At 49.0% G+C, this 25,412-nt stretch overlaps 8 protein-coding genes across 8 annotated transcripts; 5 read left to right on the top strand and 3 right to left on the bottom strand.

Moving 5' to 3' along the window:
• The first annotated feature begins 46 nt into the window (after positions 1 to 46).
• EDB91DRAFT_1101108 (P-loop containing nucleoside triphosphate hydrolase protein) lies at positions 47 to 2,739 on the top strand. The gene is made up of 7 exons (XM_041317222.1): positions 47 to 499; positions 548 to 1,181; positions 1,235 to 1,676; positions 1,725 to 1,794; positions 1,948 to 2,069; positions 2,243 to 2,343; positions 2,396 to 2,739. The coding sequence occupies exons 1-6, from the start codon at positions 91 to 93 to the stop codon at positions 2,312 to 2,314; spliced, it is 1,749 nt and encodes a 582-aa protein (XP_041183336.1). The 5' UTR covers positions 47 to 90; the 3' UTR covers positions 2,315 to 2,343; positions 2,396 to 2,739.
• Positions 2,740 to 2,762: 23 nt separating this feature from the next.
• EDB91DRAFT_1101104 (SCA7-domain-containing protein) lies at positions 2,763 to 4,129 on the top strand. Its single transcript, XM_041317221.1, has 3 exons — positions 2,763 to 3,071; positions 3,120 to 3,182; positions 3,236 to 4,129. The coding sequence occupies exons 1-3, from the start codon at positions 2,825 to 2,827 to the stop codon at positions 3,943 to 3,945; spliced, it is 1,020 nt and encodes a 339-aa protein (XP_041183335.1). The 5' UTR covers positions 2,763 to 2,824; the 3' UTR covers positions 3,946 to 4,129.
• A 263-nt stretch (positions 4,130 to 4,392) lies between these two features.
• On the top strand, positions 4,393 to 8,396 carry EDB91DRAFT_1043391 (uncharacterized protein; the record flags this gene model as incomplete). Its single annotated transcript, XM_041313056.1, has 11 exons — positions 4,393 to 4,520; positions 4,580 to 4,661; positions 4,713 to 4,892; positions 4,941 to 5,006; positions 5,070 to 5,264; positions 5,332 to 5,856; positions 5,905 to 6,142; positions 6,389 to 7,939; positions 7,988 to 8,167; positions 8,223 to 8,249; positions 8,320 to 8,396. Coding segments are annotated over 11 exons (3,249 nt in total), but the record flags the coding sequence as incomplete, so codon positions are not given.
• A 147-nt stretch (positions 8,397 to 8,543) lies between these two features.
• On the bottom strand, positions 8,544 to 15,173 carry EDB91DRAFT_1242971 (Sec7-domain-containing protein; the record flags this gene model as incomplete). Its single annotated transcript, XM_041322238.1, has 21 exons — positions 8,544 to 8,687; positions 8,738 to 8,864; positions 8,913 to 9,054; positions 9,108 to 9,401; positions 9,452 to 9,655; positions 9,704 to 9,987; positions 10,037 to 10,358; positions 10,421 to 10,526; positions 10,574 to 10,747; positions 10,794 to 10,982; positions 11,038 to 11,143; positions 11,191 to 11,651; positions 11,698 to 12,020; positions 12,074 to 12,270; positions 12,322 to 12,443; positions 12,493 to 12,997; positions 13,049 to 13,233; positions 13,285 to 13,558; positions 13,609 to 13,743; positions 13,798 to 13,953; positions 14,017 to 15,173. 21 exons carry the CDS (start codon positions 15,171 to 15,173, stop codon positions 8,544 to 8,546), a joined length of 5,607 nt encoding a protein of 1,868 aa, XP_041183333.1.
• Positions 15,174 to 15,295: 122 nt separating this feature from the next.
• EDB91DRAFT_1234345 (Deoxyhypusine synthase) lies at positions 15,296 to 16,641 on the top strand (the record flags this gene model as incomplete). The annotated part of the gene is made up of 6 exons (XM_041321199.1): positions 15,296 to 15,490; positions 15,548 to 16,021; positions 16,075 to 16,284; positions 16,343 to 16,372; positions 16,430 to 16,525; positions 16,579 to 16,641. 6 exons carry the CDS (start codon positions 15,296 to 15,298, stop codon positions 16,639 to 16,641), a joined length of 1,068 nt encoding a protein of 355 aa, XP_041183332.1.
• Positions 16,509 to 18,043, bottom strand: EDB91DRAFT_430199 (14-3-3 domain-containing protein). Its single transcript, XM_041327251.1, has 5 exons — positions 17,787 to 18,043; positions 17,665 to 17,734; positions 17,291 to 17,606; positions 16,896 to 17,239; positions 16,509 to 16,845 (listed from the first exon to the last, which is right to left on the bottom strand). The coding sequence occupies exons 1-5, from the start codon at positions 17,790 to 17,792 to the stop codon at positions 16,829 to 16,831; spliced, it is 753 nt and encodes a 250-aa protein (XP_041183331.1). The 5' UTR covers positions 17,793 to 18,043; the 3' UTR covers positions 16,509 to 16,828.
• A 901-nt stretch (positions 18,044 to 18,944) lies between these two features.
• On the bottom strand, positions 18,945 to 21,163 carry EDB91DRAFT_1044109 (pyridoxal phosphate-dependent transferase; the record flags this gene model as incomplete). The annotated part of the gene is made up of 12 exons (XM_041313103.1): positions 18,945 to 19,019; positions 19,075 to 19,269; positions 19,324 to 19,547; positions 19,600 to 19,660; positions 19,712 to 19,822; positions 19,881 to 19,926; positions 19,976 to 20,129; positions 20,183 to 20,234; positions 20,289 to 20,337; positions 20,388 to 20,588; positions 20,640 to 20,976; positions 21,028 to 21,163. The coding sequence occupies 12 exons, from the start codon at positions 21,161 to 21,163 to the stop codon at positions 18,945 to 18,947; spliced, it is 1,641 nt and encodes a 546-aa protein (XP_041183330.1).
• A 1,703-nt stretch (positions 21,164 to 22,866) lies between these two features.
• On the top strand, positions 22,867 to 23,379 carry EDB91DRAFT_1043616 (uncharacterized protein; the record flags this gene model as incomplete). Its single annotated transcript, XM_041313071.1, has 1 exon — positions 22,867 to 23,379. A coding segment is annotated over one exon (513 nt), but the record flags the coding sequence as incomplete, so codon positions are not given.
• Positions 23,380 to 25,412: the final 2,033 nt, after the last annotated feature.

Below are 25,412 nucleotides of genomic sequence, written 5' to 3'. Positions count from 1 at the left end.
AGTCTACAGGTCACATGACTTATACTGATAAAATTCAATGATCTACTGTCTGCTGTAGACCACGACAATCGCTAGTCAACGTTGTCAACGATGAGCAAGCTTAACGCAGGCGCATTCGAGTTCGTTCCAGGTCGTGCATTCGGAATACCTCAACAATCACCACCACGCAAACCTCCCGTCGAACGCCCACTCCAAACTGAAGCTCCACCTCCACCTCCTACCATCACCCTTAACATCGGAGGATCAAACCCACCCGCTGCTCCTAAGCCAGCACCTGCTGCTCCTACACCGCAGCCAAAAGTTGCTCCTCCCCAACAGCCAAAACCACCTTTACCACTGTCTGTGTCTGCGAACACCACACCACCACAATCTTCCTCTCCTGCACCCCCTACTAACAAGGTCTATTCCACAGAACGAGCCAAGACAGACACTTCCACCATCGCAAAGGAGGTCCAGGCTGCTGCAGATAACGAGGTCCTCAAGGATCTTTTCGGCGATGGTGCGCATCATACCTCACTTCCCAATTCTTGTACTCATATATTACCAGTCAAAGAACATTTAAACATCGTCTTCATCGGCCATGTCGATGCTGGAAAATCAACACTGGGCGGAAACCTCCTATACCTTTCTGGTGGTGTCGACAAGCGCACAATGGAGAAATACGAGAAGGAGGCAAAAGAAGCTGGCCGTGAAACATGGTATCTTTCCTGGGCTCTCGATAGTACCCCTCAGGAGCGCGCAAAGGGGAAAACCGTCGAAGTCGGTAGGGCCTACTTCGAGACTGCCACTCGAAGGTACACCATTCTAGATGCCCCAGGCCACAAAACCTATGTTCCGAGCATGATTAGCGGCGCTGCACAAGCAGACGTCGCAATCCTCGTAATCTCCGCACGCAAAGGTGAATTCGAAACTGGTTTCGAAAGAGGAGGCCAGACCCGCGAACACGTCATGCTCGTTAAAACAGCTGGCGTCAGCAAAGTCGTTGTCGTTATCAACAAGATGGATGATCCAACCGTCAACTGGGACCGCGGCAGATACACTGAGATCAAGGATAAATTAACCCCATTCATAAAAGCGGCTGGATTCAATCCCAAGACCGATGTCACCTTTATACCTGTCTCTGCATATACGGGTCAGAATCTAAAAGAGCGCGTGGCCAAGTCGATCTGCACCTGGTCGGAGTATGTAGTGTTTCCTCTCCTCCATGTACACGCATGCTTAGCCCATCTTGCAGTGGCCCCGCCTTCCTTGAACACATGGACCACATGCCCATGGTCGACCGCAAGGTCAATGCTCCTCTCATGATGCCCGTCTCCGAAAAGTATAAAGACATGGGCGCCATCATCGTCGGCAAGATCGAATCCGGACATTTGCACAAGGGCGACCCCCTAACCCTCATGCCGAACAAGGCCGCTGTTGAAGTCGCCGCTATTTACAATGAGATGGAAGACGAGGTTCACAGTGCGATTTGTGGTGATAATGTGCGCGTGAGACTGCGGGGCGTGGAAGACGAAGATATCAGTCCCGGATTCGTCTTGACGAGCCCGAAGAATCCTGTGAGAGCGGTGAGGCATTTCGAGGCGCAGCTTGCAATTCTGGAACACAAGAATATTATCTGTGCGGGGTACTCGGCAGTCATGCATGTGCATACACTTTCCGAGGAGGTTACACTTGTGGTGAGTGCGACGTGTTTTTTTGGTCTGGGATAATGCTGATGTGAATAGGCTCTGCTACACTACTTTGACAAAGCTACCGGACGCAAATCGAAGAAGCCGCCTCAATTTGCGAAGAAGGGTGGGTGTGCTGTGAACAATGTAGTTCATTCTTACTGACGTTTTTTCTTCGCCCGTTTCGTTGTTGTGAACAAAATGCTGCCGTACCAATGATGTTCACCCGTCCTGCATTTTTTTTACCCACTTGGATGCACCACCCCGTTACAATCTTCAGGCCAGAAAGTCGTAGCACTCATAGAAACAACCCTCCCCATCTGTGTTGAGCGCTTCGTCGATTATCCTCAACTCGGTCGTTTCACGTTGCGTGACGAGGGGAGAACGATTGCTATTGGGAAGGTCCGTGGGCTCCGGGCGTTTTTCTTTCTTATTCGTTGGTTTCTGGACATCATTCTCTACTACGGTGAAACCTTTGATCGTGCCTATCGATTTTCTCTCGGACCCATTTATCTCTTCCACCGTCCTGTTCCATCCCTTCACCTCTCGTTTACTGAATCTCCTTGTCATTGCAGATCACAAGACTCATTGATGATCGCGTCGATGAGGTCACAGAGGGTGTGGCGCATGTGTCGGTCGCCGCGTAAGATGATTGTATGTAGTCACAAGCTTACACGTACGTCTTCTGTGTGATTTGTTTATTGAGCGGTGGCTCACGTTCATTAAAGTGTCGTTCTCACCCGTATGTCCCCGACTCGTACCGCACTTTGCCCACCTTCTCTGGTTCTTATGCCTTTCATCCAAACACAACTTCCGAAAATTCCATATATTCAATAATCCGATGTCCATTCAGCGTTACAATAGATTGAGGCGATACCAAGAAGAAGGAAATAAGAAGCCTGGCAGATCTAACGGTTGCAGTAGATCGTTCAATACTGTCACTGGATGTTGTAATAGAACTACGCTGTGGATCTGTTTGTTGTGCTTTCAATGTTTTCATTTATTATGTACTATCATGGAGTAGTTGTGGGTGCATGGCAGTCTTTTTGAACACGGATGACGGCGCTCCCTGAATCTGAAACGCACCAGTCACATGACCAAAGATCACTCGCCTTCCTTTTTGGTAAAATTAGTCCTTTGATCAAACTGCCATCATCATGACACTGAAACTGAAGCGGACGAGTCAGTCCCCTTCTCCATTTTCATGGGATACACTCAGCCCACCACGCGCGGGTTCTCCGAATGCCCCCGAAGTTACCGGTCTTCCTCCTCCGCCAACATCGTGGCTTTCTGCCCGTGACATGAAAATATTTGGTGCCCAGCCACTACGTGCTGACATCGGCGTCGTGCGTTGTGCAGAATGCGACAAGCCTATCTTACGAAGCGCGATTTCGGAACATATCAGTACGTCAAACATTATACAACTATGAATATGAACTCATGCACAGTCAGGCAACTGCAATGATATTCGTTCTGGGAAGAAATGGGTCAAGGGCAAGACGGCAGATAGCGAAGGTACTGTTTCATAATATCTTTTCGTCTCATCATACATAACGAACCCCGTCAAGTCGAGCCGAAGAAAGGCAAGAAACGGGCTGCAGACGGCGAGGAAGTGGATGAAGGCGAGCCGTCTAAGAAGAAGACCAAGATGACAAAGGGGCGTACCAAAGGCCCCGTGGACTATGACAAGCAGTGTGGAGTGATCAATGATAAAGGCCTCCCGTGCTCGCGCTCGCTCACGTGCAAGGCCCATTCCATGGGTGCGAAGCGTGCTGTTCAGGGTCGCTCGAAAGCCTATGATGAACTTTTGCTGGAGTGGAACCGTGCGAACAACCCTAACTGGGTTGAGCCGGTAAAGAAGGAGTCGAAGGCAGAGAAGAAGGAGAAGCGAGAGAAGGAGAAAGCGGAGAAGAAACGACTTGCCCAGGAGGCAGCAGCAGCAGCCGGAGTGGAAGGGAAGGGTATGCCGAAGAAACCTGGTAGGAAGGCGAATACGGCTGCCACTGCTGCCACGCAACTGGACGGCGAGGAGGCTGCTGAAAATTTGGATGATATAGATTCGGAAGCAGAGGTCGACTCGCTAGTGAAGGCCGTGCAGAGTGCACACACACGGGGGATCATTGGAGTGCCACTGGCTGTCCCATCGGCGGAGAGTTCGTGGTTTGTATTGAGGAGAGAGCGCCTGAGAAACTGTCGAGACCTCCTAGCGAGTGCGCTCGTTCCGTCCAGCGGACGCAGCAGCATTGCAGCGACTGTCTCCAGCATGGCGCTGGGGTAGACTGTCGCCCTCCCGTTGTCACCCATTTATTTCATCTACGACATATTCACGGATTACTGGAACCTTTCTTCCTACCAATTATTTGGTTTGTTTCCCCCGCTATTATTATCGTCATTGTAGCATACATGTAGCAGTAGGAACCTTACGAACATCATTCATGAATAGCATGCCAATCTCCCATTAACTGGGTCACGTGGAAGCAATCATCTCACCTTCAACTCCGTTACTGTGCACCCACTGCCTCGTTTGCCAACGCCCGCTGTTGTGTAACTGATCACTTGCAACTAACCTATTATATAGATCTTTCTCTCACTGCAGAGTAATAACCAGCAGAGCGTTTTCGGGTGCATTCAAAGTACCACCACGCCGCATCAAACGCAATCCCGCTGACAGCACTACACACCTTCCCGATTCCTGGCGCTTAAGTTCCATCCTTGTGCCGTGCCGCTCATGTCAGAACACGAGGAGTATCTTGCAGTGCTCAAGGCCTCATACGACTACGAGCCCCAGTCAGAGGACGAGCTTGCGATCACTGAGAACCAAATCGTCTTTCTCCTTGAACGTACCGATGATGAGTAAGTACCAGTAGCTGTCTTATGTCATGCTATTGCTCTAACGTTCATGCTATACGAAGTTGGTGGAAAGTCAAGATAAAAGGCGAATCACAGGAAGAAGATAGCCCATCTGGCCTTGTTCCTGCTGCTTATGTCGAGCAGGTCCGTACCATGCCCTTACCTCATTACCAACCTGTCTGACAGATGCACCAGGCTGAGCACACGTCTCTCGTTAGAGCTCTCTATGACTATGATTCCGTTGCACCCGGAGAGCTGTCTATCAAGGAGGACGAGATTCTCATGGTCTTCGACCGTGAAGAAGACTGGATGCTTGTTCAAAGCAAGAACGAGGGCGGTAAGGCTGGTTTTGTACCAGGAAACTATGTCGAAGAGGTATGTATCTGCATGGAGCGTGTGAGTTTATATTTATCTCGCACGCAGACGACTGGCGTGCAAAGCACACCGGCGTCTGCTCCCGTAGCACCACAGATCGTCATTCCGCCATCGGTGCGTCAAGAATTTATGGATTTGGCGGGTTCTTCACTGATATACCCTCTATGATACATGTAGCCTGAACCCCCAGCTCGCCCCGTGAGCGTGTACGTGGACCCTGCTGACAGAGTCGCCCAGTCCAAAGCTCAAGCTCGTGTGAGCGACGAGATCAAGACCTGGCCCGTGTCTGAAGTAGACAAGAAAGGCAAGAAAAAAAAGGGCACTCTCGGCGTTGGTAATGGTTCCCTCTTCTTCGCAAGCGAGTCAGACAAGGTATGTCCCTAATCGTTCACCATTTGTATCACCACCCGAATGTTGCACTCACTCGTATCACGTCCAGACTCCGGTGCAGAAATGGCAGATATCTGACGTCGAGGACATATCCGTGGAGAAGAACAAGCACGTGCATATTGGCATTGGCGGGCCCAGCGCAACAAAGCTGCACTTCAACGTTGGAAGCAGAGACACAGCTGATGCCGTGGTCGAGAAGCTGCAGGCCTCTCGTACAATTGCGTCCGCTGAGCAACGTGCCGTTAGTTCTCCGTTGCCGCGCTCGGAGGTAAGCAGCCCGGTGAAGAAACACGTCGCTTCCGTGCGGTTTGCGGAGGAATCTCCTGCAATTATTCCACCACGCGAACCCTCGGAGGATGGCGAGGAGGCAGAGGAAGAGATACAGGAAGGTGTTCAGAGTGCGGATGATGGCGAACCTGCCGTCGCATTATATGACTTCGAGGGCACGGGTTCAGATGAATTGACCGTTCAAGAGGGCGAGCGGCTGTGGATTATCGAGAAAGAGGGTGAAGAATGGTGGAAGTGCAGGAATGAGCATGGGATTGAGGGTGTTGTGCCTGCGTCGTATCTCGAGGTCAGTCATGAGGTTGGCATAAGATTTTCTGGCTGATATTAGTCTCAGAGCACTGGAGGGGCATCTATTACTACAGAGCTAGAGGATGACGGTGCTGCCGAACGTGAAGAGCAGGAGCGTCTCGAGGCCGAAAGGAAAGAGGGGGAACGACGGGAACGCGAGCGTGCCGAAAAGGAGCGGAAGAAAAAGGAGCAGGAGCAACGCGCGAAGGCTGCCGCTGCAGCGGCAGAGGTCGACAAGAAGCGGCGTGAAAAGGAGGAGGCTGCCGCTGCCGCCGAAGCCGAACGTAGGAAGCGTCAGGAAGCTGCAAAGCGCGCTCAGCAGAAGGCAGAAAGGGGACAGAGCTCGTCGCCGTAGGTGTTGCACTCAATTCGAAGTTCTTTTGATATATCTTACTCTCAGTCGTCCCCCAACCTCGCAAATGAAACCCAGGGACTCAACTTCTAGCGCAGGACGCAACTCAAGCGACGCTCACAAGAGTGAGTCTTTCGCAATCGCCTTCGGTCTCGTCTAACTCATAAATTGGCCTCAGGTGTACCTTCCGCGGAGTCTACACGTATATGGCACGACCGCAGTGGCCAGTTCCGTGTCGAAGCTGCTTTTCTTGGGTACTCCAACGGCAAGCTCCGTCTACACAAAGTCAACGGTGTCGTCATTGAGGTTCCATCGGAGAAGATGTCCCTCGAAGACATCCGCTATGTTGAGCGACTTACTGCCAAAAATATCAACCCTCCCGCAGCGCAACGCCGTCATTCCGATGATGACGATCAGCCGCTTGCGCTCAAGCAGAAGGAAGTCGCACGGCGGGCGACCATGTCAGCGCAGCCGAAGAAGCCGCAGACGGATTGGTTCGAGTTTTTCCTGAATGCAGGCTGCGACGTTGATGATTGCACGCGATATGCGTCCTCCTTCGAGCGTGACAAGATTGATGAGGCAATCCTCCCAGACACCACTGAGTCCACAATGCGTTCGCTGGGTCTGCGTGAGGGCGACATCATCCGCGTCACGAAGTATATCCAGCAGAAGTTTGCGAAACCCAAGAAGGATACGTCACAAGAGCAGCTTATTCGCGACGAAGAACTGGCACGACAGCTACAAGAAGAGGAGAACGGCGGCAGGAGTAAAGGGTCATCAAGTCCTGCGCCCAACCTATTTGCTGGTCCAGGAGGCGTTCTCAAGAACAATACCCAGCGCCGCGGGAGACCGCAGCCTAGCAAGAGTCTGCCACCCCCGTCTGTCGACCTCAGTGCCATTAGCACCGCCTCTGACCAGATTAAACGGACTGGTTCGCCTCTCGTCGGAAGCCCTGCCACTCTCACACCAGTGCAGCTACCTCAGAGATCAAGTTCAACGGTACCCGTTACTAGTGGCTTTGACGACGATGCTTGGACGAACAGACCGGGGTCTAAACCTTCAGCTGCTCGTGCACCATCGGCACCGCCAGTTGCTGCTACCGCACCTATAATTGCGCCTGTCTCGGCTGCACCGACGCCGCCCCCTACTGCGCCAGCGCAGGCTACAGCAACTGGCAATGGCCTTGCGAAGACTGATGCTGACATCTTCGACCAGCTTTCGCGCCTCAGTCAGCTGAAAACAAGTCGTCCTTCTCCATCCCCAGCGCCTCCTGCTGCGCCAAGTCCACCAGTAATATCCCCACCACCTGTCTCATACAACGCTGGCCTTGGAATGGGTCCTTCTCCTACTCCAATTGGACAACACCTACAGATGCAGCAAACAGGTGTTCTTCCCCAGCCCCAGCAAGGCCCCCGTGGACCATTCGCTCCCGTTCCAGCAAATCAAAGTCTGTTGCAGCCTCTCATACCCACTACAACAGGGTTCAACAGCTTTGTGTCAACACGCCCATTCAACTCGTCGCCTTTCCAGGGTCAGGCACCACCTTCATTCCTGTCAGCGCAGCCAACGGGCTTCCCCGGCACAACACAACCACTCTTATCACAGCCGACAGGATTACCAGCATCGGGACCACTGCTCTCGCAGCCAACCGGTATGCTCGGTGGGTCGTTTGGCACATTTGGCGCTCGACCATCATTCCAGAATACCACCATGCAACCAGTGCAACCGAGTAAGTGCTGCTCCCGTGCTTATCTGAGTATCGCTCGATCTCCGTCAGACCCAACAGGAGTGTTTGCTCAATCACCATTCAACAATGTGGTTTCTACACCACCGCCCGTTCCTTCATTATACTCTCAACCGAGCACTAGTTCTAACATAACACCGGCAAATATATTTGCTCAGATGAAATCGGGAACGTTTGCCAGTGGAAACGAGCATTCCGGACCTCAGCAGGCGGGTGAGCGCCACCATTCTGTACTTATGCATTCGTGATATCTGATTGATCATCTCAGAGACATATAATGCTCTGCGCGTAAATCGTGAGTCATATCCAGTCGATGCGCAACGAGTACTGACCAAAATTACCAGCTATCGCGCCGCAACCCACAGGATTCGTTTCACAAACTACTGGATGGGGATTTCAACCTAACAACGGATTTCAACCGAGTGGATATACGGGATACTAGCCTTTATTTAACCTGACACTAGATTTAGTCCTTCCTTTCTTTCTTTCTTTGACCAAATTACAGTCCATTGGATGAAAGTATGCAATTGAATCTAGGCAAATCAATATTGTATGAGCGATCAAATTTACGAAGGCAAACGATAAAATGCTACGACGCCTCTACTAATACTATGCTTTGGATCCGTCCAACTCTCTCGAAATACATCTTCAGTCCCAACCTAATTTCCGGTGCAACATCACGAGCAAGCAACCCGGTAGCCAACGGGTAAATCGCTGGGAGATATCTAACGAACTGCATATCTCGATCAGCAGAGAAGAAATAGATTCCGGGGCATCACATACAGCCTTGTTGTCAAATCGACAGAACCCGTCCAATATTTCTGCGACAACTGGTGTCCAAGCGGCTATGTTCTTGGCTTGGGTATCAGCACGCAGCTTAATGTAGTCCTGTAGCACGCTCAAACCAAGCCTGTCATCTGGGTCAAAACAAAGAATACAGAGTTGATATGATACTTACGGCAAAAGGCGTTCAGCAATCTGAGGGCGTGCATCCTGGTGCTCTGGGCGCTCATCGAAGTACATCCTAAGTAAGACGTGCACCAAAGTTGCTGCACTGCTGGACTCTTGCTTAAGGAGATTAGGTAGATGCTTCATGAATCCTTTGTGACGGTGATCAGAAGAGATCTGCTAGCACCACCAGCAAAATACTCACCAACTTTCCAGAGTCCAGTACGCAATTCCTTATCGTCATTAAACATTCTAGCGAACTGATAGCTATGATCCAGAACTCCCATAAGACGTAGAAGCTGTTCTGGAGGAATGGTAGTATAGACGGCATCGTTCCGGAGCAAGTCGTTGGTAGTTTCAATCAGTAATAACTGAAGAACACATTTGACAATTATTTGCTTGAAAGTGCGGCGTCTGTCACCAAGGGTTTGCTTGACTTCTGGAGGTCGGTCGCCGGTGGGAGACAATGGAGCAGGGATGATTGCTTGGTCATTAGAATCTTTTTGAAGTCAAATTAGCTTTCGTGGGTTTTTCATACATGGAACATACCGTTGGCATCCGGAAGATCTGGTGTGTTCCCGTCGATCTCCACACGCAGGCTCTCGTCAAAAAGTTGGTGGGGAGTGGTCGTTCTGAAAAGCTTGACAAAAGTAGCTGCAACTCGTTCCCACTGAACGGCGCTAAGCTTCTGGACATTGTTCTCCAAAAACTGTTGCAAGCATGATGTCCCAATACGAGCCAGGGTGTCGTTTTCTGTGTTGAATCCATGAGCAAGCGTTCAGTAATACTACATCATCCTACCTTGGCAGATGCAAACACACAAAAGCTCCAGGAGTCCGTCGAGGAACCGCTCTAGGGTATCATAGAAAAACGTGTAGAGGTCGATGAGGTCACGCAATGCCTGAATCATCGTAGTCGACAGCCACACGCTCATATCCTCCTGGGTGTTGAATCGAGACATGTCCTGACTGGACTTCAAAACAGCAAAGATAGGGAAAAGTATCTCTTTGCAAATGGTGTCCCAAAATTCCAGAGTGAATGATGATCCATAGGTTTTCAGCGTGAGAAACAGAGAATCCAGTGCGCTGTGTCAGGTGAGCTTGGCTAGAAAAATCAAATCATGGAAGGACTCACAGCCGTCGTACTTCAAGGTCATCCCCGTTCATGATGATGTCGTAGAATCCGAACAAGACAGGAAACCAGAATCTAATCATGATGTCGTCGCCTTTAGGCCCAAGCCCCGGGCTCAGAGCACACTCGGGGCAGGTGAGCATGACCGGAATGACACCGCGTAGCATGGCAATCGCTAGCAAACTTATCTTCTGATACTTGCTGACCTTGCAAAATTCGGTGATGCAAACAGTCAGATCTGCGAAAGCACCGTGACGGACAATCGCAGCAAAATGTTCTTTGTTCAATCTCGTAACGATTTCGAATGCAGAATTCGCAATGCGTTCTAAGGTGGGGGAAGGATAGTTAGAACTTTGCACCAGGCAGGGGCTTTCGTTTCGTCCTCACCGGTTAGCACTTTTGAAGCAGCCGAGAAGACACCAAAGAGCGTCCGCCATCCCGAACGCATATTCTGTACTCTGGCTTGTATCATTTGTTGGAGACATTGCAAAACCTATCGGAAGCATTAGTGCCAGAAGAATCTGTTCATGTTCTGTGTACCATATCGCGAATATCGGGATTGGCATTGTGAACCATCGTATATTCGAAAGGCTTGAGGAAGTCCTTTTGGAACTTAAAATGGGGCAGCTCCTCCTTTTCCAAAAATCGCATTGATAACTGACGGAGGGAATCCAACGCAAAGAACCCGACATGAGGATTGCTGTGACAGCAGACCTGTAAAGCTTGAATGTATGTCTCGTCGGGTAGTTCAAAGTATTACCTGGTTGAAATGTTCTCCTAAGATATCCCAGAGATTCGACCACTCGAGACGGATACGGTTCATGTTGTAGTATGATATCTCCACGAGCCTTTGGAGACTGAACAAACGAGGATGTTGCGACATTCCAGACGACTGAATTTCCTCCCATGAAACATCGCAAAGAGCCCTCACGAAATCCACGATAGCAGTCTATAGATGAACATATCAACATCGGAAAGCGAATCAATTCAGGAAGACTACCCACCCCAGACAGGTAATGGCTGAGTGAAAAGACCATGTCTGCTGCCACGGTGATGTGAGTCGACCTGCTCTCATTGGCGAGTTCTTCTGCTGGAAGCTTCTTGGATCGACTAAGGAATGGTCAGTTGACAGCGGTGTATATGTACAAATCACCTACCCTTTCTTTCCACCGTCCGGAACTTCCACACCGCCACTAATGAGTTGCATATGTTCTAACTGCGACACGCACGATAGCACTTCGCGCCACGACCCTTTCAAATTGTTGCCTTCATTGACTGCGATATCCAGCAACGTCTTGATAGCATCCATATTCTTGGTTTTCATTTCCCCGAGGTTATTGAGGAACGTGAACTTCCCGAGGGTAGTAACAAACGCATTGCGTTCGAGTTCCAAATCGAAGAAGCATACTATGCGGATAGCGTTCTTAAATCCGTCCAAGCAGAGATCGACTATCTCAAGGTCATCCGTATTTTGAAGCGGGCCGGACAATCCAGCCAAGAAGGGTATCCATGCCACCTCAAACATCGGCCTAACATGGACAAAGTGTGACGCGCTGAAGTATTGGTCTCCAGTGCGAGACCCTCTTCGTTGAGAACGCATGAGCGTTTTGAAGAGTGCCTACAAGAGAGTTAATCAGCGTTCAATCGGAAGACTTGCGATTTACTTCAGTTTTGTTCGCCATGCCATTGGACTGCATCACGTATGCTTCCTTTTGAAGGTTCCTCCCCACGTTCGCCAAAACATTGGCAAGACCAGGACCCGTTGAAGGCAAGTTAATCGTTGCATCAACTTCGTCCTTCATCCTAATCTCGTTTCCCAGGATGTCGTCGAAAATGGTACTCAAGAATTCCTCCGGAAGACTTTCTCCATCGTTGATACCACGGTTGTTTTTGATGAAGTCGGTTTTAGTCATGCGAATTTTGATTTGAGGACTGTGAGCATCAGTATTGAGCATGATGATAGAATACGCGAGGATGTAGGCAGCGTCTGTTCGACAGGCAAGTAAGCGACCTGAACAAATTGGGCAGATATTCACAAACCTGCATTCTTGAAGGGTGTTTGAACGTTCCCAGCAATGTAGCGTTCAGCAAACTTGAGCATGAAGCGATCGATTTTCTGAGCTTCTCCAGGAAGACGGAATGCTTGCAAAAACACACGAACAGCATCCACGAAGCCTAAGTTCCTGAAGTCTAGAAAGTCGACGAAAGCATGCATGATGGCAACATTTTGTTCATCTCTGCGGTGCAATAAGAATCTCTAAGGAGGTTGATGTATCCAAGATACTTACCCTTCACCAAGGTACTCGCCAATCATACTCTTGCTAAGGCCGTCAGTGGTCAACAGAAACCCTGCGATGTCGCGAGGCGACGAGCTTGGAATCAATTCCGTCTCGACCAAAAATTCAACGCCCTGAGAGGAAATTAACCTTGCCCGTTTTAAAAGAGGAGACAGAACTAACGCGCTTGGGCTTGAAGTTAAACTTCTTGATGCCCTCGAGTAAGGTTGTCTTTTTTTGCTTCGCGCTTTCAAACCTGGAGGGATCGTCTGCAATGTCTGGAGTAGATTGCCTAAGAGCTTCCATGCTTCCAGCAGAAGCAGCCAACCTATCTAACGAAGGATCAGATGTCATAGTGTCAGCTGCAATCTCTTCCCCAGCTTGACTTCTTGAGGCAGGATCGGCACTTGCGGATTCCGCAGGCGTTTTCCCAGCGGCTGTTCCCCAAGTCACAAGAGATCTGAGAACAGCAACCAAGCATTCGAGACCCTGCCTTCTAAGTTGCCCCTCGGAAAGACCCATAGTGGACGTGTCCATGGTGCCAGATACAGCTAGTGCACCAGATACATGTGCCGTCGATGCTGAGCTCTTGGTCTGTGGTGAGAGCGCCGGACTTGCAGGGTCGTTTGCCTTTTGTTGCGAGGAGGTATAAGGTAATGTAGCGATCTTGGAGATGATGTTCATGAGACTGGTCATCATGTTAGCTTGCAGCATCTATCCATGATGTTCTGACTCTTACTGCTCGTATATGTTATCTGTAGCCTCGCTATCGCAGTCATAGTTGAGATATATCTCCACCAAGGCCTGTGGGTCCTGGCACAGCCTGGAGAGCATTCCAATGATTACAGCCTTCTGCTTGAGCGTTGAAGTCTTCATTTCAAGGATAGGAACGAAGATCTCATGCAGTAGGACCTCGATCTCTTTCTGTGTGCAGAAATGGATCAGTCGTGCACAGGTCATGAATCATGATAGTACCTTGAGCTTCGTTCGCATGCCTGATAACACTCGCCAGAAGATCTCCACGCTAACTTCGAACACTTGTGACACGGGGCTGACTGCGTTTCGGCTTAAGCTCAGGCAAAGATATTGATTAACCGCCTGAACAAAAGTAGTCGCTTCGTTTGTAGAAGCAGAGTAGATGATAGCCTTCGGATCGACGAATAGTGTCATGTGCGAATTAAGGATGGTGAGCACGAGATGCAGGGACAAGAGTTTAGACCTCATGGCGTGAGATTTAAGATCACGTTCGCTGGGCTGGATATCAGCATCATCACGCTGATAATGTAAGTGAACGCGTACCTCTCTGTGTTCAATGGCTTCATCGTCAATTTGCACAAGGCTCGGAAAACCAGGAACGCGTCCTTGATAAACATATCTTGCGTGCTCAACTCCCTTGCAGCGTGTCCATTTTCTGCGTCCTCAGGTGAGGTAGCGCTGAAGACGTATGTTTTAATAAGTATCAAATATTGTGACGGAACACATGCTTACGGCGTAGGACTAATTGCTTCACCTTGCGGAACGTCAGGATCGCGGACGTATGATGAGGGAGTGGGAGCGCCGGCACGCGAGGACAAGTCGGCGGCAGATTCAAATGACAATGCTTCTTCCACCACTTTCTCAGCTTCATTCGCTGCGACGACAAAGCTAGGGTTTTATGTGTCAGACTTCGGCAATCCTGGTGATGTCAATGTGTCGGAGGAGACGTACGAGCGTATGGTTGTACCGTCGGGACTTCTACACCGCGTGAATATGTGATGCACCATTTGGGTCAGCCCTCCTTGCGCGACCATTTGATTGACCAGATCCGTGCTGAGAAGAAATACGTTATAAACCGTGCGGACTGCCTTTAACAGTGATGAATGGTGTACATAGATGGTGGGAGAAAGCACTAGGGAGAGGAGCGCTTTGACGACCTGCAGAGAGACCGTTTCGGGGGAGGTATCACTATGGCATGTTGTGACGGTATGAACGACAAGGTCGACCAGGGAAGGCTGTGGAAGACTAGACTGGGAAGCGCCAGATATTGAGCGTCTTCCTTGTAGAGCCGGTGACGGAGGTGGCGAAGGAAGTGCTTGCGCAGATGATGGCTCCGCAAAGAACGAGTAAGAGATGAGCTTGGAAATACAGTCCAGACTAGCAATCATGAGTTTCTCGTTGCGCGTCTCGCATGCCAGCCGTAGAGGCTCAAAAATTTCACGTGGACGATCGCCACCTTGTCCGACACGAATCATCTCCAATGCATTGTGTGCACTCTCGCGAAGAGGTGCGGATCGTTTGGCCTCCTTCGACGCCAGGATTGTCTCCAGTGCGGAAGAAATGAGGACTACGGACACGGTATAACCCTTCGAAATCGTAATGGAACGCTTGTGAGACACAGCGTATGAACTATGAGCACTAGATGGAGTTTCAGGTCGGTGCTCTTCGTGGCCATTTGTTTTTGCGGGTGTGCCTGGTGTCGCGGGCCGAGGTTGATAAACATCTGTAGAGCCTCTGCCGGGCTGCAGCCGGGGACTCTTTGCTGGTGGAGTTGGCGGTGCTTGCTTCGAAGGAAGGGGAGCTTCCACAGCCGTGCCTGTGTCCTGAGCTTCTGGCTGAGCAACAGCGGCCACATGAGACACCTTTGGAACTAGTTCGACGTGTTCCCCCGGTACTCCGGAAAGCGGAGGAACAGACACGGACATTGCTTCATCTTCAACAACTACATTTTGGGCTGCGGCAACTGCGGAAGGACGTGCATCCTCATCGTTATGGATGGTGTCTCCATCCAGGACGATGGGTTTCTCCTTGCGAACACCGGCAAGCTCCTCGTCGATCGTCGAGTTCGTTGGCGGTCCTTGAAATTCAGTGACGGTGTCGTGCACCATGTTCAACACAGGCAGTGACTGAATGTAGCAATTCCCGGTAATGTCGTCAGACGGACTTTGCCGTGAGGTCATATACTTTCGTCAAATTTTTGTCTCCCGAGTCCTACGCCAAATTGTACAGTATGTCTGGTGCAGTACCTGCAGAAGCATCTGCAGCAGTGCTACAACCTTCTGAGCCTATCTCGGACTCCGCCATCTCTGTTCAAGGTCCTGATCTTGACCAAAAACCATCTCTTCAAGAACTTCTTAAAAGTTATGAACGAATCGGATTTCAAGCAAGCAGTCTTGGAAGGGCAATTGACATTGTTGACCGAATGGTGCGTTGTTCTTAGTTCTTAGAGCCTATGTGACTCATTGAAGGTTGTTCCGTTTAGCGAAAATGGCGTCTATCTGACGATCCTATCTCGGTCGATGAGTCTGAAGATTACCTTTCTCCAGAGATCAGAGCACAGACACGATGTGACATCTTTCTGGGGTACACATCCAATCTGATTTCGTCGGGTTTACGTGAGATCATACTGTACCTCGTCAAGCATAAACACGTTGCTGCGATCGTCACGACTGCAGGTGGGATCGAGGAGGATTTCATCAAATGCCTCGGCAAGACTTACCTGGCCGACTTTAACATGGACGGCGCCGATTTACGGGGCCGAGGAATGAACAGGATAGGGAATCTCATTGTTCCCAATGATAATTATTGCAAATTCGAGGACTGGCTGCTGCCCATACTGGATACCATGTTGGCTGAACAGCAGGCAACAGGGGAGGTGTGGTCACCAAGCTCATTCATACGACGACTGGGAAAGGAAATTAATAATGAAGAATCTGTTTACTACTGGGCTTATAAAGTGAACACATGCATAATTTACTTCCGCTTGCACCAGCTGAGCCCCCAATTCAGAACGACATACCTGTGTTCTGTCCTGCCCTCACTGATGGTTCGCTGGGGGACATGATATATTTCCACTCTTTCCGGAATCCCGGGCTGATACTGGACATTGTTCGTGACATCCGCGCTTTGAACGAACTCTCCAGAAAATCAAAGAAAGCTGGGATGATTATCCTTGGTGGAGGGGTTTGCAAACATCAAATCGCCAACGCGATGCTAATAGTAAGTCATCTTGTCAATAATATTATTCGAATCCTTATTCGAATCCTTACTCACCTAGCGAAATGGTGCCGATTACTCTGTATACATTGTTAGTATTCAAACACAAGTACGCCACCGCAATTGGTGACATTCTTCTCGCTCGCAGAACACCGGTCAAGAATTTGATGGCTCAGACTCTGGTGCCCGACCAGATGAGGCAGTCTCTTGGGGCAAAATTCGTGCCGATGCGGAGTCCGTCAAGGTGCCTGCTTCTTATATCTTGTCTCGCCAATAAGATCTCATGTGGAACATCAGGTGTTCGCTGACGCAACGCTTGTATTTCCGCTTCTCGTGGCCGCAACATTCGCGCAAGATTAGCTCTTATCATGCACCATAAGGTTCGTACCCGACATCCAAAAGAGGCTAAGCAACGATATGTGTTTGGAATGCATTCCATCAATCGCGAGGCCAGTGATTTGATATAAATAGGGTTCCGTGACGGGAGACTAGACTAGACTAGACCTATAAATCAAGAAGAACAACTGCCCATAGTCTTGGCATAGGGTCACTTGCTAACGGCATCTACGTGCTTTAATCAGTGACAGAACATTGCATCTGGAGACAACCTTTACCTCTTTGCATCTCACTGGACCATATTACAAGATCGTCTCTCAAAAGCTGAAGGATCATCATCGAATCACGCATTACTTGCATTGATGATGAATCGTCTAGGCATGCGACCGCTTCGTCGAACGCATGTTTGCCGAGGTGACACGCTCTTTCTGGACTCTTCCGGACGTCGTGGTAGTAAACGGCGAAATTCAAAGCCAAACCCAATCTTGTTGGATGTGTCGGCTCCAGCATGGCAAGTGCATGCTTGTACGCGAATTTGTATGCGGCAAGTGACAGATCAGAATTCCGACTGCGTTCTTGTTGCTGCGCGAATTCGGCGAGGTATCGATAGTAATCGCCCTTCCTAAACGCAACGATGGGATGTTGATCAGCATGGTTCAGGGAAAGAGCTTACAGCTTGTAATAGAACACGGTCTCTTCCCCGGGTTTGGCTGTAGCCAAGAGACTGTCATTCAGTAGTTTCACGATGTCTTTGCAGGCATCTGTAAGTTCCTTCTCGATGCGAGCTCGCTGACGACGGATAAGGGAGACCTGATGCTTTGACTGTGCGGAGGGTCTAGCAGACTCGAGCTTCTCCAAAGAATCGACCACTCTCCAACTGCTACGAAGGGAGTTCGTAATATTTTTGTAGGCGACTGAGAGGAGGTTCCTCTCCTCGATGGTCAACGCTCCGTACGTCTGTGTCAAGCCTTTGATCTGCGCCACGAGATCTAATGAAAACGACAGCCTAGATAAGGACAACATGTGGGGAAGGTTGCATGGACGGACCTTCATAACGCTCCGCCTCCTCTGCGACCTTGGCGAGTAGCAGGTACTCATCCCTGGATATTAAGCGTGCCTTGAAGAATGTTTGGATGTGCTGCCGCGACAACCTAGGATGAAACACTCACAGGCATCTGTAACAATCGAACAGGATGGGGACAGACAGCAGACGTTGCTGCGCATCCCGCTGCCTTTTCTACGCTGGTTATGGGGTTATGGGCAACGAGGGCACTGGTTTGCGCCCCAAAGCCTTTGAATTCACCGCAGCCACAAGGCACGATGAAGGACCGATGGGACACATCCTTGTGAAGAGTCGATCCCAAGAATCTTACAGCATCATACCCTGGGTATAGGGCAAGTCCTGATCATGGCAGTGAAAATGGCTGGGTTCAGGGTTCGCCATGCAATTTAAAAGGGCGCCTCGTGTCTGATATATGTGCACAGCTCGCCACTCGGTGTTTTCATCGTGGTAACTGGGCCTCGACTTCCAGGCATGTGAACAAACATTGATTGAGAATTCGGGCGGTTTCAGCACTTCACGGAAGACAGTTTCAGGAATCGGTACTCAGTGCTTGACGCTACTCAAACCTGCTTACACCATGTTATACCATCTCCTTGCGCCCCTTTCACGAGATGGATCCACACTGGATGAGCAATCCTGTATATCATTTTACGATCGGCGACGAAACTGGTGCAATCTAGAATACTGCTACTGCAGATCGAAGCAATCTTCCGAATTCAAGGGAGGAGGTACTTACAGCTTTGAAATACAAATGCCGTCAATGAGCGCTCAAGTTGAGCAAGCGGCGACTTGACATATAGCATCAAAATGGCCGACCCGAACACTTCCAGTGACGCAGTCTGTAGGTAACCCTCGTTATGCTTAACAAGAAACGTACATAGCTCGGTATTGAGAACGGGACAGCCCAGCTGGGAGGATTGAGAATCAGCGAAAAACGGCCAAGCACGGAGCCACGAACGATATTCGACCTTAGGGCTTTCGGATCGCACGTGAAGCAGGTCGAGGTCGGAAGAGACCGATCGGTTGATCACCATGGATGGGTATACTTGCTGAGAACAAGGATCATGGCATTGAATCCAGGGTCTCTTGATCCATCCCCACCGTGGTGACTCAACAGCGAGTTGAGCAGTTTACTACCTACGTCCGGAATCACATCTGGGCAGCGCTTGATGAACACATACACCATAGGGAACAGCAAAGAACAGGTAGTGTGATGCATAAGACCTAAAAGAACTCAGAACACGTCCCCACAGCCAACACCGCACTAAAGGTTCTCCTCTTCAAAGAACTCTCGGATGACTCGTCCATAAATAGTGACCGCTTTCTTGAGGTCGGGGAACTTCGGGAGCTAGTTGTTAGCAAGCGCTCGGGTGCAGTGCATTTGAAACCCGTACCTCGGCGTTGCTGAAACTGACGCGGAAGTGGCCGGCGTCAGTACTGACAGAGTCCTTGCTCATCGCATTGGCTGCGAACATCCATCCTGGTCCAAACAACACTCCATTCTCTGCTAACTTGGTCCATAACTTCGTTTCTAAGGTATCTTCATCTCCCGGGGTAAACGAGGGATGTTGGTCGAGATGAAGTTTCATCTGACATGCGAAGCTTAGAATGGACGCAAGCAAACAGGTTGAGCGCCGACCTACCCATACGAACATTCCTGCAACTGGCGGCACGAAGCTAAACATCGTGCGATTCCGGCCTGGGTATTTTTCAGTGGTACTGGGGCTCTTCTTGACCTTGGACGAAGCCCGATACACTGTGCAACCCTGCCAGACGCCTGCGATAGCAGGAACCGCCTGCAAGTGGAATTCCTCTGCGAGACAATCGATGAAGAAATCACGGCGTTGCTGATATTCTGTTCGTAGACCTGACGGGAAACGCATCATTGATGACTCCAATGAGTGAACGAAGTTACATACCCCTGAGCCAGCGGATGTAGCCATCATAGGTCCAATGCATCAAAATCTTTGCGATCACTGCCTGTAAATTCGATGTCAACCACGACCGCTCAACGAGATACATTGCGAATACCTGTCCAAAGCCGCATGGAGCCTGAGTTGTTGTTTCTCCATGCCTCTCCAACCTCTCTGCAAAGAGAGGATTACACGTGAACCATCCTAGTCGACTACCAGGAGCGACGGTCTGCCAAAATGGACGTTTGACCTCACGAGCGTACTGAAATGTAGATTCTATGACTCACCTTGGAGAAGGTATCGAGACGGATCACACGTCCCTCGTGGTCAAAACTACACCATATTGTGAGACGAACAACGTGAACAAATGGGGGGCCCATACTTCAAGAAGCTAGGGGTCAAAGTCGAAACATATTGTCTAGATTCGTCGGCTGACTGTCTTCCAGAAGACGTTACACCAGGGGACCTGTCGTCTTTAAATACGTACGTTCCCAGTTGAAGAAAATAATATGGATCGTCTTCGACAATTATCACGTCTAAGCGCCAAGTTCATTTAGCTAGCTGATTCCTCTTAATACAGTGTACTGACCATATTTGACACAGACGTCATAAATCTCCTTCTTGCGAGCGACACTCATTGTCTGCATCCATCAGGAATGCGTTCACCGACCGATCTGGAAAAGATATATACTTACCGAGCCACTTGGGTTCTGTCCAACAGGCACAATGTACATAACATGAGGCCTGGCGGGAAGTTCAAATACGGGGTGGACCTCTATATTTGTCTATCTCACCTTGACATCTGACGTGAAACTGGGTCCCATTGCGACAGTAAGTTCTCGAGGGCATCGCTCTTCATGCCTAGTCCATCCATGGCGACAGGTACAGGCTTGATATTGGCAGGGAGCATCGATGCCATGGCAGAGGGATAAGTCCACTCTTCACACAGTACACCCTCGCCAGGGTTGCACAGGGTTGCGACAGCTCTCGCCCACCTAGATGACTAACATCACAACAAAGATTGTACCGCAATCGAACTGACGCACCCATCCGTATTACCAGTGTTAATAAGGACCGTCCAGTCCTCAAAAGCTGGCCGATAGACCTCAGAAATAAAATGTTTCAAGTAAATTTGCAACTGTCCCTCTGCTACAGCTGCGCCGTATTGAAGAGAGCTTGCCAGGTTGATATCCCCGTCAATGGCAGAGTACTTGGGAATGGTGATGCCCTGAGTGTTCTCTTTGGTTGAATTGTGGCTACTGAATAACTTCCATAGCCATGAAAAAGAGGTAGACGACTCTGTCGGAGCGAGAGCGAATGACTCTGGTACCAAAACGTTGGCAGAAACGTCTGAGACGGGGAAATATGCAGGACTAGGCAGGCCTGTTAAGTCAAATAAGATATTATCAGTTTGTGAAGACGAGAAGGCCTGACCTCCTGCGAGGGCCAAAATGCCTGGCTGTGAGAAGTACTTCTGGAGCCCCTTCAACGGAGAGGTTATCCTAGCTTTGGACAGCTCGGAAAGGTGGTGAGAGAGGTCAATAGACTTGGTGCACTTCTCGACACTCATGATGGCAGGACAAGAGTCGGCACAGGACTGGTCTGGCCCTATAAGGCGAGCACGGGTCTATTGCCAGCCAGGGTTGCGATAAGAGTCAGCAGGCAATTGGGAAGTAAGACAGTGAGTTATACTTAAGTGACAGTCTTCCCACATGTTGCAGATCCCTTAGTATAGAACTCAGGACCAAGCAATAGCCTAGTTGTCCGGCGTTCGGGAGTTCGACTTACATACCAGATTCGCAAACTGACCAAGTCTCGGTACTCTGGCGCCGTACGGCAAGCAAGTTTCATGGTGGATCACCAGTGTCACATGCGGATTTGTCTGGGGTAGTCACGGCAATGAAGGCTGGGAATAGTGCCACGCAGCTCAATGAAGAGCCCATCTCGCCAGTTTTTTTCGTGTGTCCACTGCCGGACAAGATAAATCAGGCACGATGCATGCATGGTACATTTCGGAAGTTGTCTAAGACTGGACGGCGCCTGGTAAGGTAAGATAGACCTCACGCAAATACATGTACATCACATGACTTTTCGTGACTTTTGCGTTACAATGCCTAAGGATTCTTGCTGAGATCGTTTTAGGAAAATCTGTTCCAGTCGATTGTCCGAACATACAGTACGGACAATCGACTGCAACAGATTTCCCTAATTCGCGTTTTTGAATAAGTAGTAGTCTTTTTGGTGATCAATGTACCGGCTGAATCTGAAGTTGTGGCTGTGCAGCGTGACAATGACATCAGTAAACCGGTGAGACTCAGATATTAGTAGATTTTGTAGTATTTTCCAAGCCCAATGCTTCTTTCCTGTACATTATGATGCAAAGTAATATATAGCAATCTAAAGCAATGTAATCACGCCAATTCACGCTCGGTTCAGACTTAGATATTGCTTTACATCACTTTATATTACTTTATATTGTTTTATAACATCATATATAGGAAAGAGCATTTCGGTGTACAAAATATGGGAATATCGGTGGCTCACCGGTTCACTGATGGAAGTGCGAGTCAGGTCAACGACTTCACAACAACTGTTATGCCTCGCAAAAGACCCTCACAAATTGCAAACTTGGGTGCTCACACTCACCCCAGCCAGAAGAAAAGAAAGATAACCAGTACAAGTCAAGAGAATGTAAGCAAATATCGATAGTCAATCTTTCATTGTGTATTAATCCATCCATTGACAAAGACACCTTTCACCGGAAGCTACCCAACAAATCCACCACTCTCGCACACCGTAATTAGTCCCTTACAACCAAATAGAACCATTCTGAATAGTATACCTGAACAATGTCCTGCTCCGAGGTTCATTGAAGATAATGATACACAGTCTAACTTCGAGGATGATGAAGAAGTAGATGAAGACAGACAGGTTCCTCCTTGGAACAATAGTACTCCAGCTCTCGCTGGCCAATTCATACCACCCCCAACTGTCGAAGAAGCTATTCTTGCCTTAGCTGATCTGAAACTGATACTCCATCCTCCACGAAAGTCAGGTGGAGGACACAAAGACCCTAAACTTGATCTGCTTCTTCGAACCCATCTCGAAAGAATGCAGATGTTTCTTTGGAACTACACTGATCCAGCCAATAAGAGGCATGGATGGATAGCAGCATCACTGAAAACTGCTCATGCTCATCAGAAAGGGCCTTGGTTAGCAGGCCGTCTTCGTGAGTGGGTACAAGCTTATTGTAAAGACCGCGAAGACCTTTCTATGAATATCTATGGAACCTGGAACTCCTCAATTCTGGAAGACAAAGACTTTGCACAGGAGCTGCTTCTACATTTACAGGGGATCGGGAAGTATGTTAGAGCAATGGATATAGTTGAATATCTCGATCAAGCCAAGATGAAGTCACGGTTAAAACTAACTAAAACAATATCCCTCTCGACAGCACAATGCTGGATGAACCATGTTGGTTACAGGTGGTCGAAGACACCAACTGGTCAGTTTGTTGACGGACACAAGAGGGTTGATGTGGTGGAATATCGACAGGCAGTGTTCCTCCCTGTTTGGGCCAAGCTGCTGTCTCACACACGAGTTTACACACCCAATGGAAATGAGGGTGCTGTGCCACAGTTAAGCACTCGTCGAGTCATAATCTGGAATCACAATGAGTCCACCTATTATGCAAACAACCGTAGAAAAATTCGATGGGTCCACAAAAGCGAAACTGCCATACCGTATGCCAAAGGAGAGGGTGCCTCATTGATGATTGCAGATATGGTCAGCCCTGATTATGGATGGCTGCGTTCACCGGACAGAACAGAAAGTGTTTGTGTCCTATTCAAAGCTGGCAAGGCCCACGAAGGGTACTTCACATGCGAGGACATACTTAAACAGGCCTCCAAGGCAATGGACATTCTTGAGAAACACTATATGGACGAGGATCATGTCATGGTGTTTGACAATGCAACGACACACCTGAAGCGTGCAGATGATGCGCTGTCGGCACGACACATGCCTAAACATTCACCGAAGCATGGAGACAAGTGGGACGGTACCAATTGGGGTGAGGGACGGAAGCTGATGAACTGGGGTGTAGAGGTCAATGTGGTTGGTGAAGATGGAAAACCCATGCATGGCCTTGATGGTGCGGTGTTGAAAAAAAAGGTTCCAATGGGCGACGGCAAGTTGGCAGATGGATCACCGCAGTCGCTGTACTATCCAGAAGGTCACAAACGTGCTGGTGTATTCAAAGGAATGGCAGCAATACTGGAGGAGCGAGGCTATGAAGGGGCATTGAAGATTCGGGCAGAATGCCCAGGATTTCAGTGCAAAAAGGGGGCCGTTCATTGTTGTTGTCGAAGAATGCTCTATAACAAGCCTGACTTCGTGGGTGTCAAGTCATTGCTGGAGATTGCTTGCGAAGCCCGTGGCTTTCAAGCAATTTTCTTCCCTAAATTTCACTGTGAGCTTAATTTTATAGAGCAGTGCTGGGGTTATTCGAAACATGTTTACCATGAACTTCCCGCATCGTTAAAAGAAGCTGATCTTGAGCGAAATGTCCTCCAGGCTTTGGATTCAGTCCCGCTAGTAGCCATTCGCAGGTGAGTCATAAATCTTGCATCTGAGTCAGGCTAACACCATATCATGATAGGTTCTCCACTCGTTCACTGAGATTTATGGACGCCTATAGGAAAGGTCTCAATGGCAAACAGGCAGCATGGGCATCAAAGAAGTACCATGGACATAGAGTTTTGCCTGAAACACTAATGAGAGATCTGACGGAGGCAGGATTGGTTGAACAAACCAATTAGCTACATGAAAATTGCATTCAAATACAATTTTAAGACTTGAGATACATACATACACTCGAATATAATGCTACGGCCACAGAGGAACCTGTTGTCGCAGACTCGCAGTCGTGACACAGTGCGATAAACAAAGTTTGAAGCATGGAGTCACAAAAGGTCACATAAGGTCACAGAGAGGTAACTCATCATGTGATGTCAATGGGTTTGGATGAGGTCTATCTTAGGCCTCATGCGAATCCATCCAATGTCATGTGATCGTGACTGCCTGTGACACTTTGAACTTATCCCAGGATAAGGTCATGCCGAGTTGCCGGGAGACCAAACAAATGCCTTCAAAGGCATTGAGCAAAAGATGTTATTATGTGCAGCTACTGACGAAGTTAGAATATACTGCGGGAAATGTAGTATTAGTATCAGTAGAAGTTGTAAGTGAAAAACTATGTGCTGCATGAATAGACTAGTTGGTGTCCCTTCAAACAGTTGGAGTAGTATTATCAAACTCCTGCATGATGCTCTCAGGCAGGACTCTATGACCATGATACTTTTTGATAGCCCAAGCAGCCTGCATACCATTTAGGCCCTTTCAATAAGCATCAATGAAGCATCTGGATCTGATTGCAAATCTGTGGTTAATGTCAGCAAGAATGATCATATGATCTACATGATCTACATAAAAAACTTACCTGTGCATTGTTTGCAGAGGAATAGAGTCACATGCAGCTATAATGTTGCGTAAGATCATCTTCTTTTGAAGATAGTTTGAATTGATGACACCCGCTTTACAAAGCCCCAGCACATCTCAATAAAATTCAGTTCATCAGCAAATCACTTTGCTTCTGTGGGCTCTGTACAGCTCTGTACAGGAGGGACCAAGCTGTGGCCAGCCATTTTTTGGTGGTGGGAAAAAAAAGTGTTTTGCTGATGTTCACAATGAAATTTGGGCAGAAATATGACATGGAAGCCACATTCCTTGCAAAAAATTTCAAGGCATGACTTTACATT

This window comes from Suillus paluster, assembly GCF_016628075.1.
Source record: "Suillus paluster strain FC165 chromosome Unknown EDB91scaffold_3, whole genome shotgun sequence".
In the NCBI taxonomy this organism is placed as follows: Eukaryota; Fungi; Basidiomycota; class Agaricomycetes; order Boletales; family Suillaceae; genus Suillus; species Suillus paluster.
This window is presented reverse-complemented; position numbering and strand designations above follow the sequence as displayed.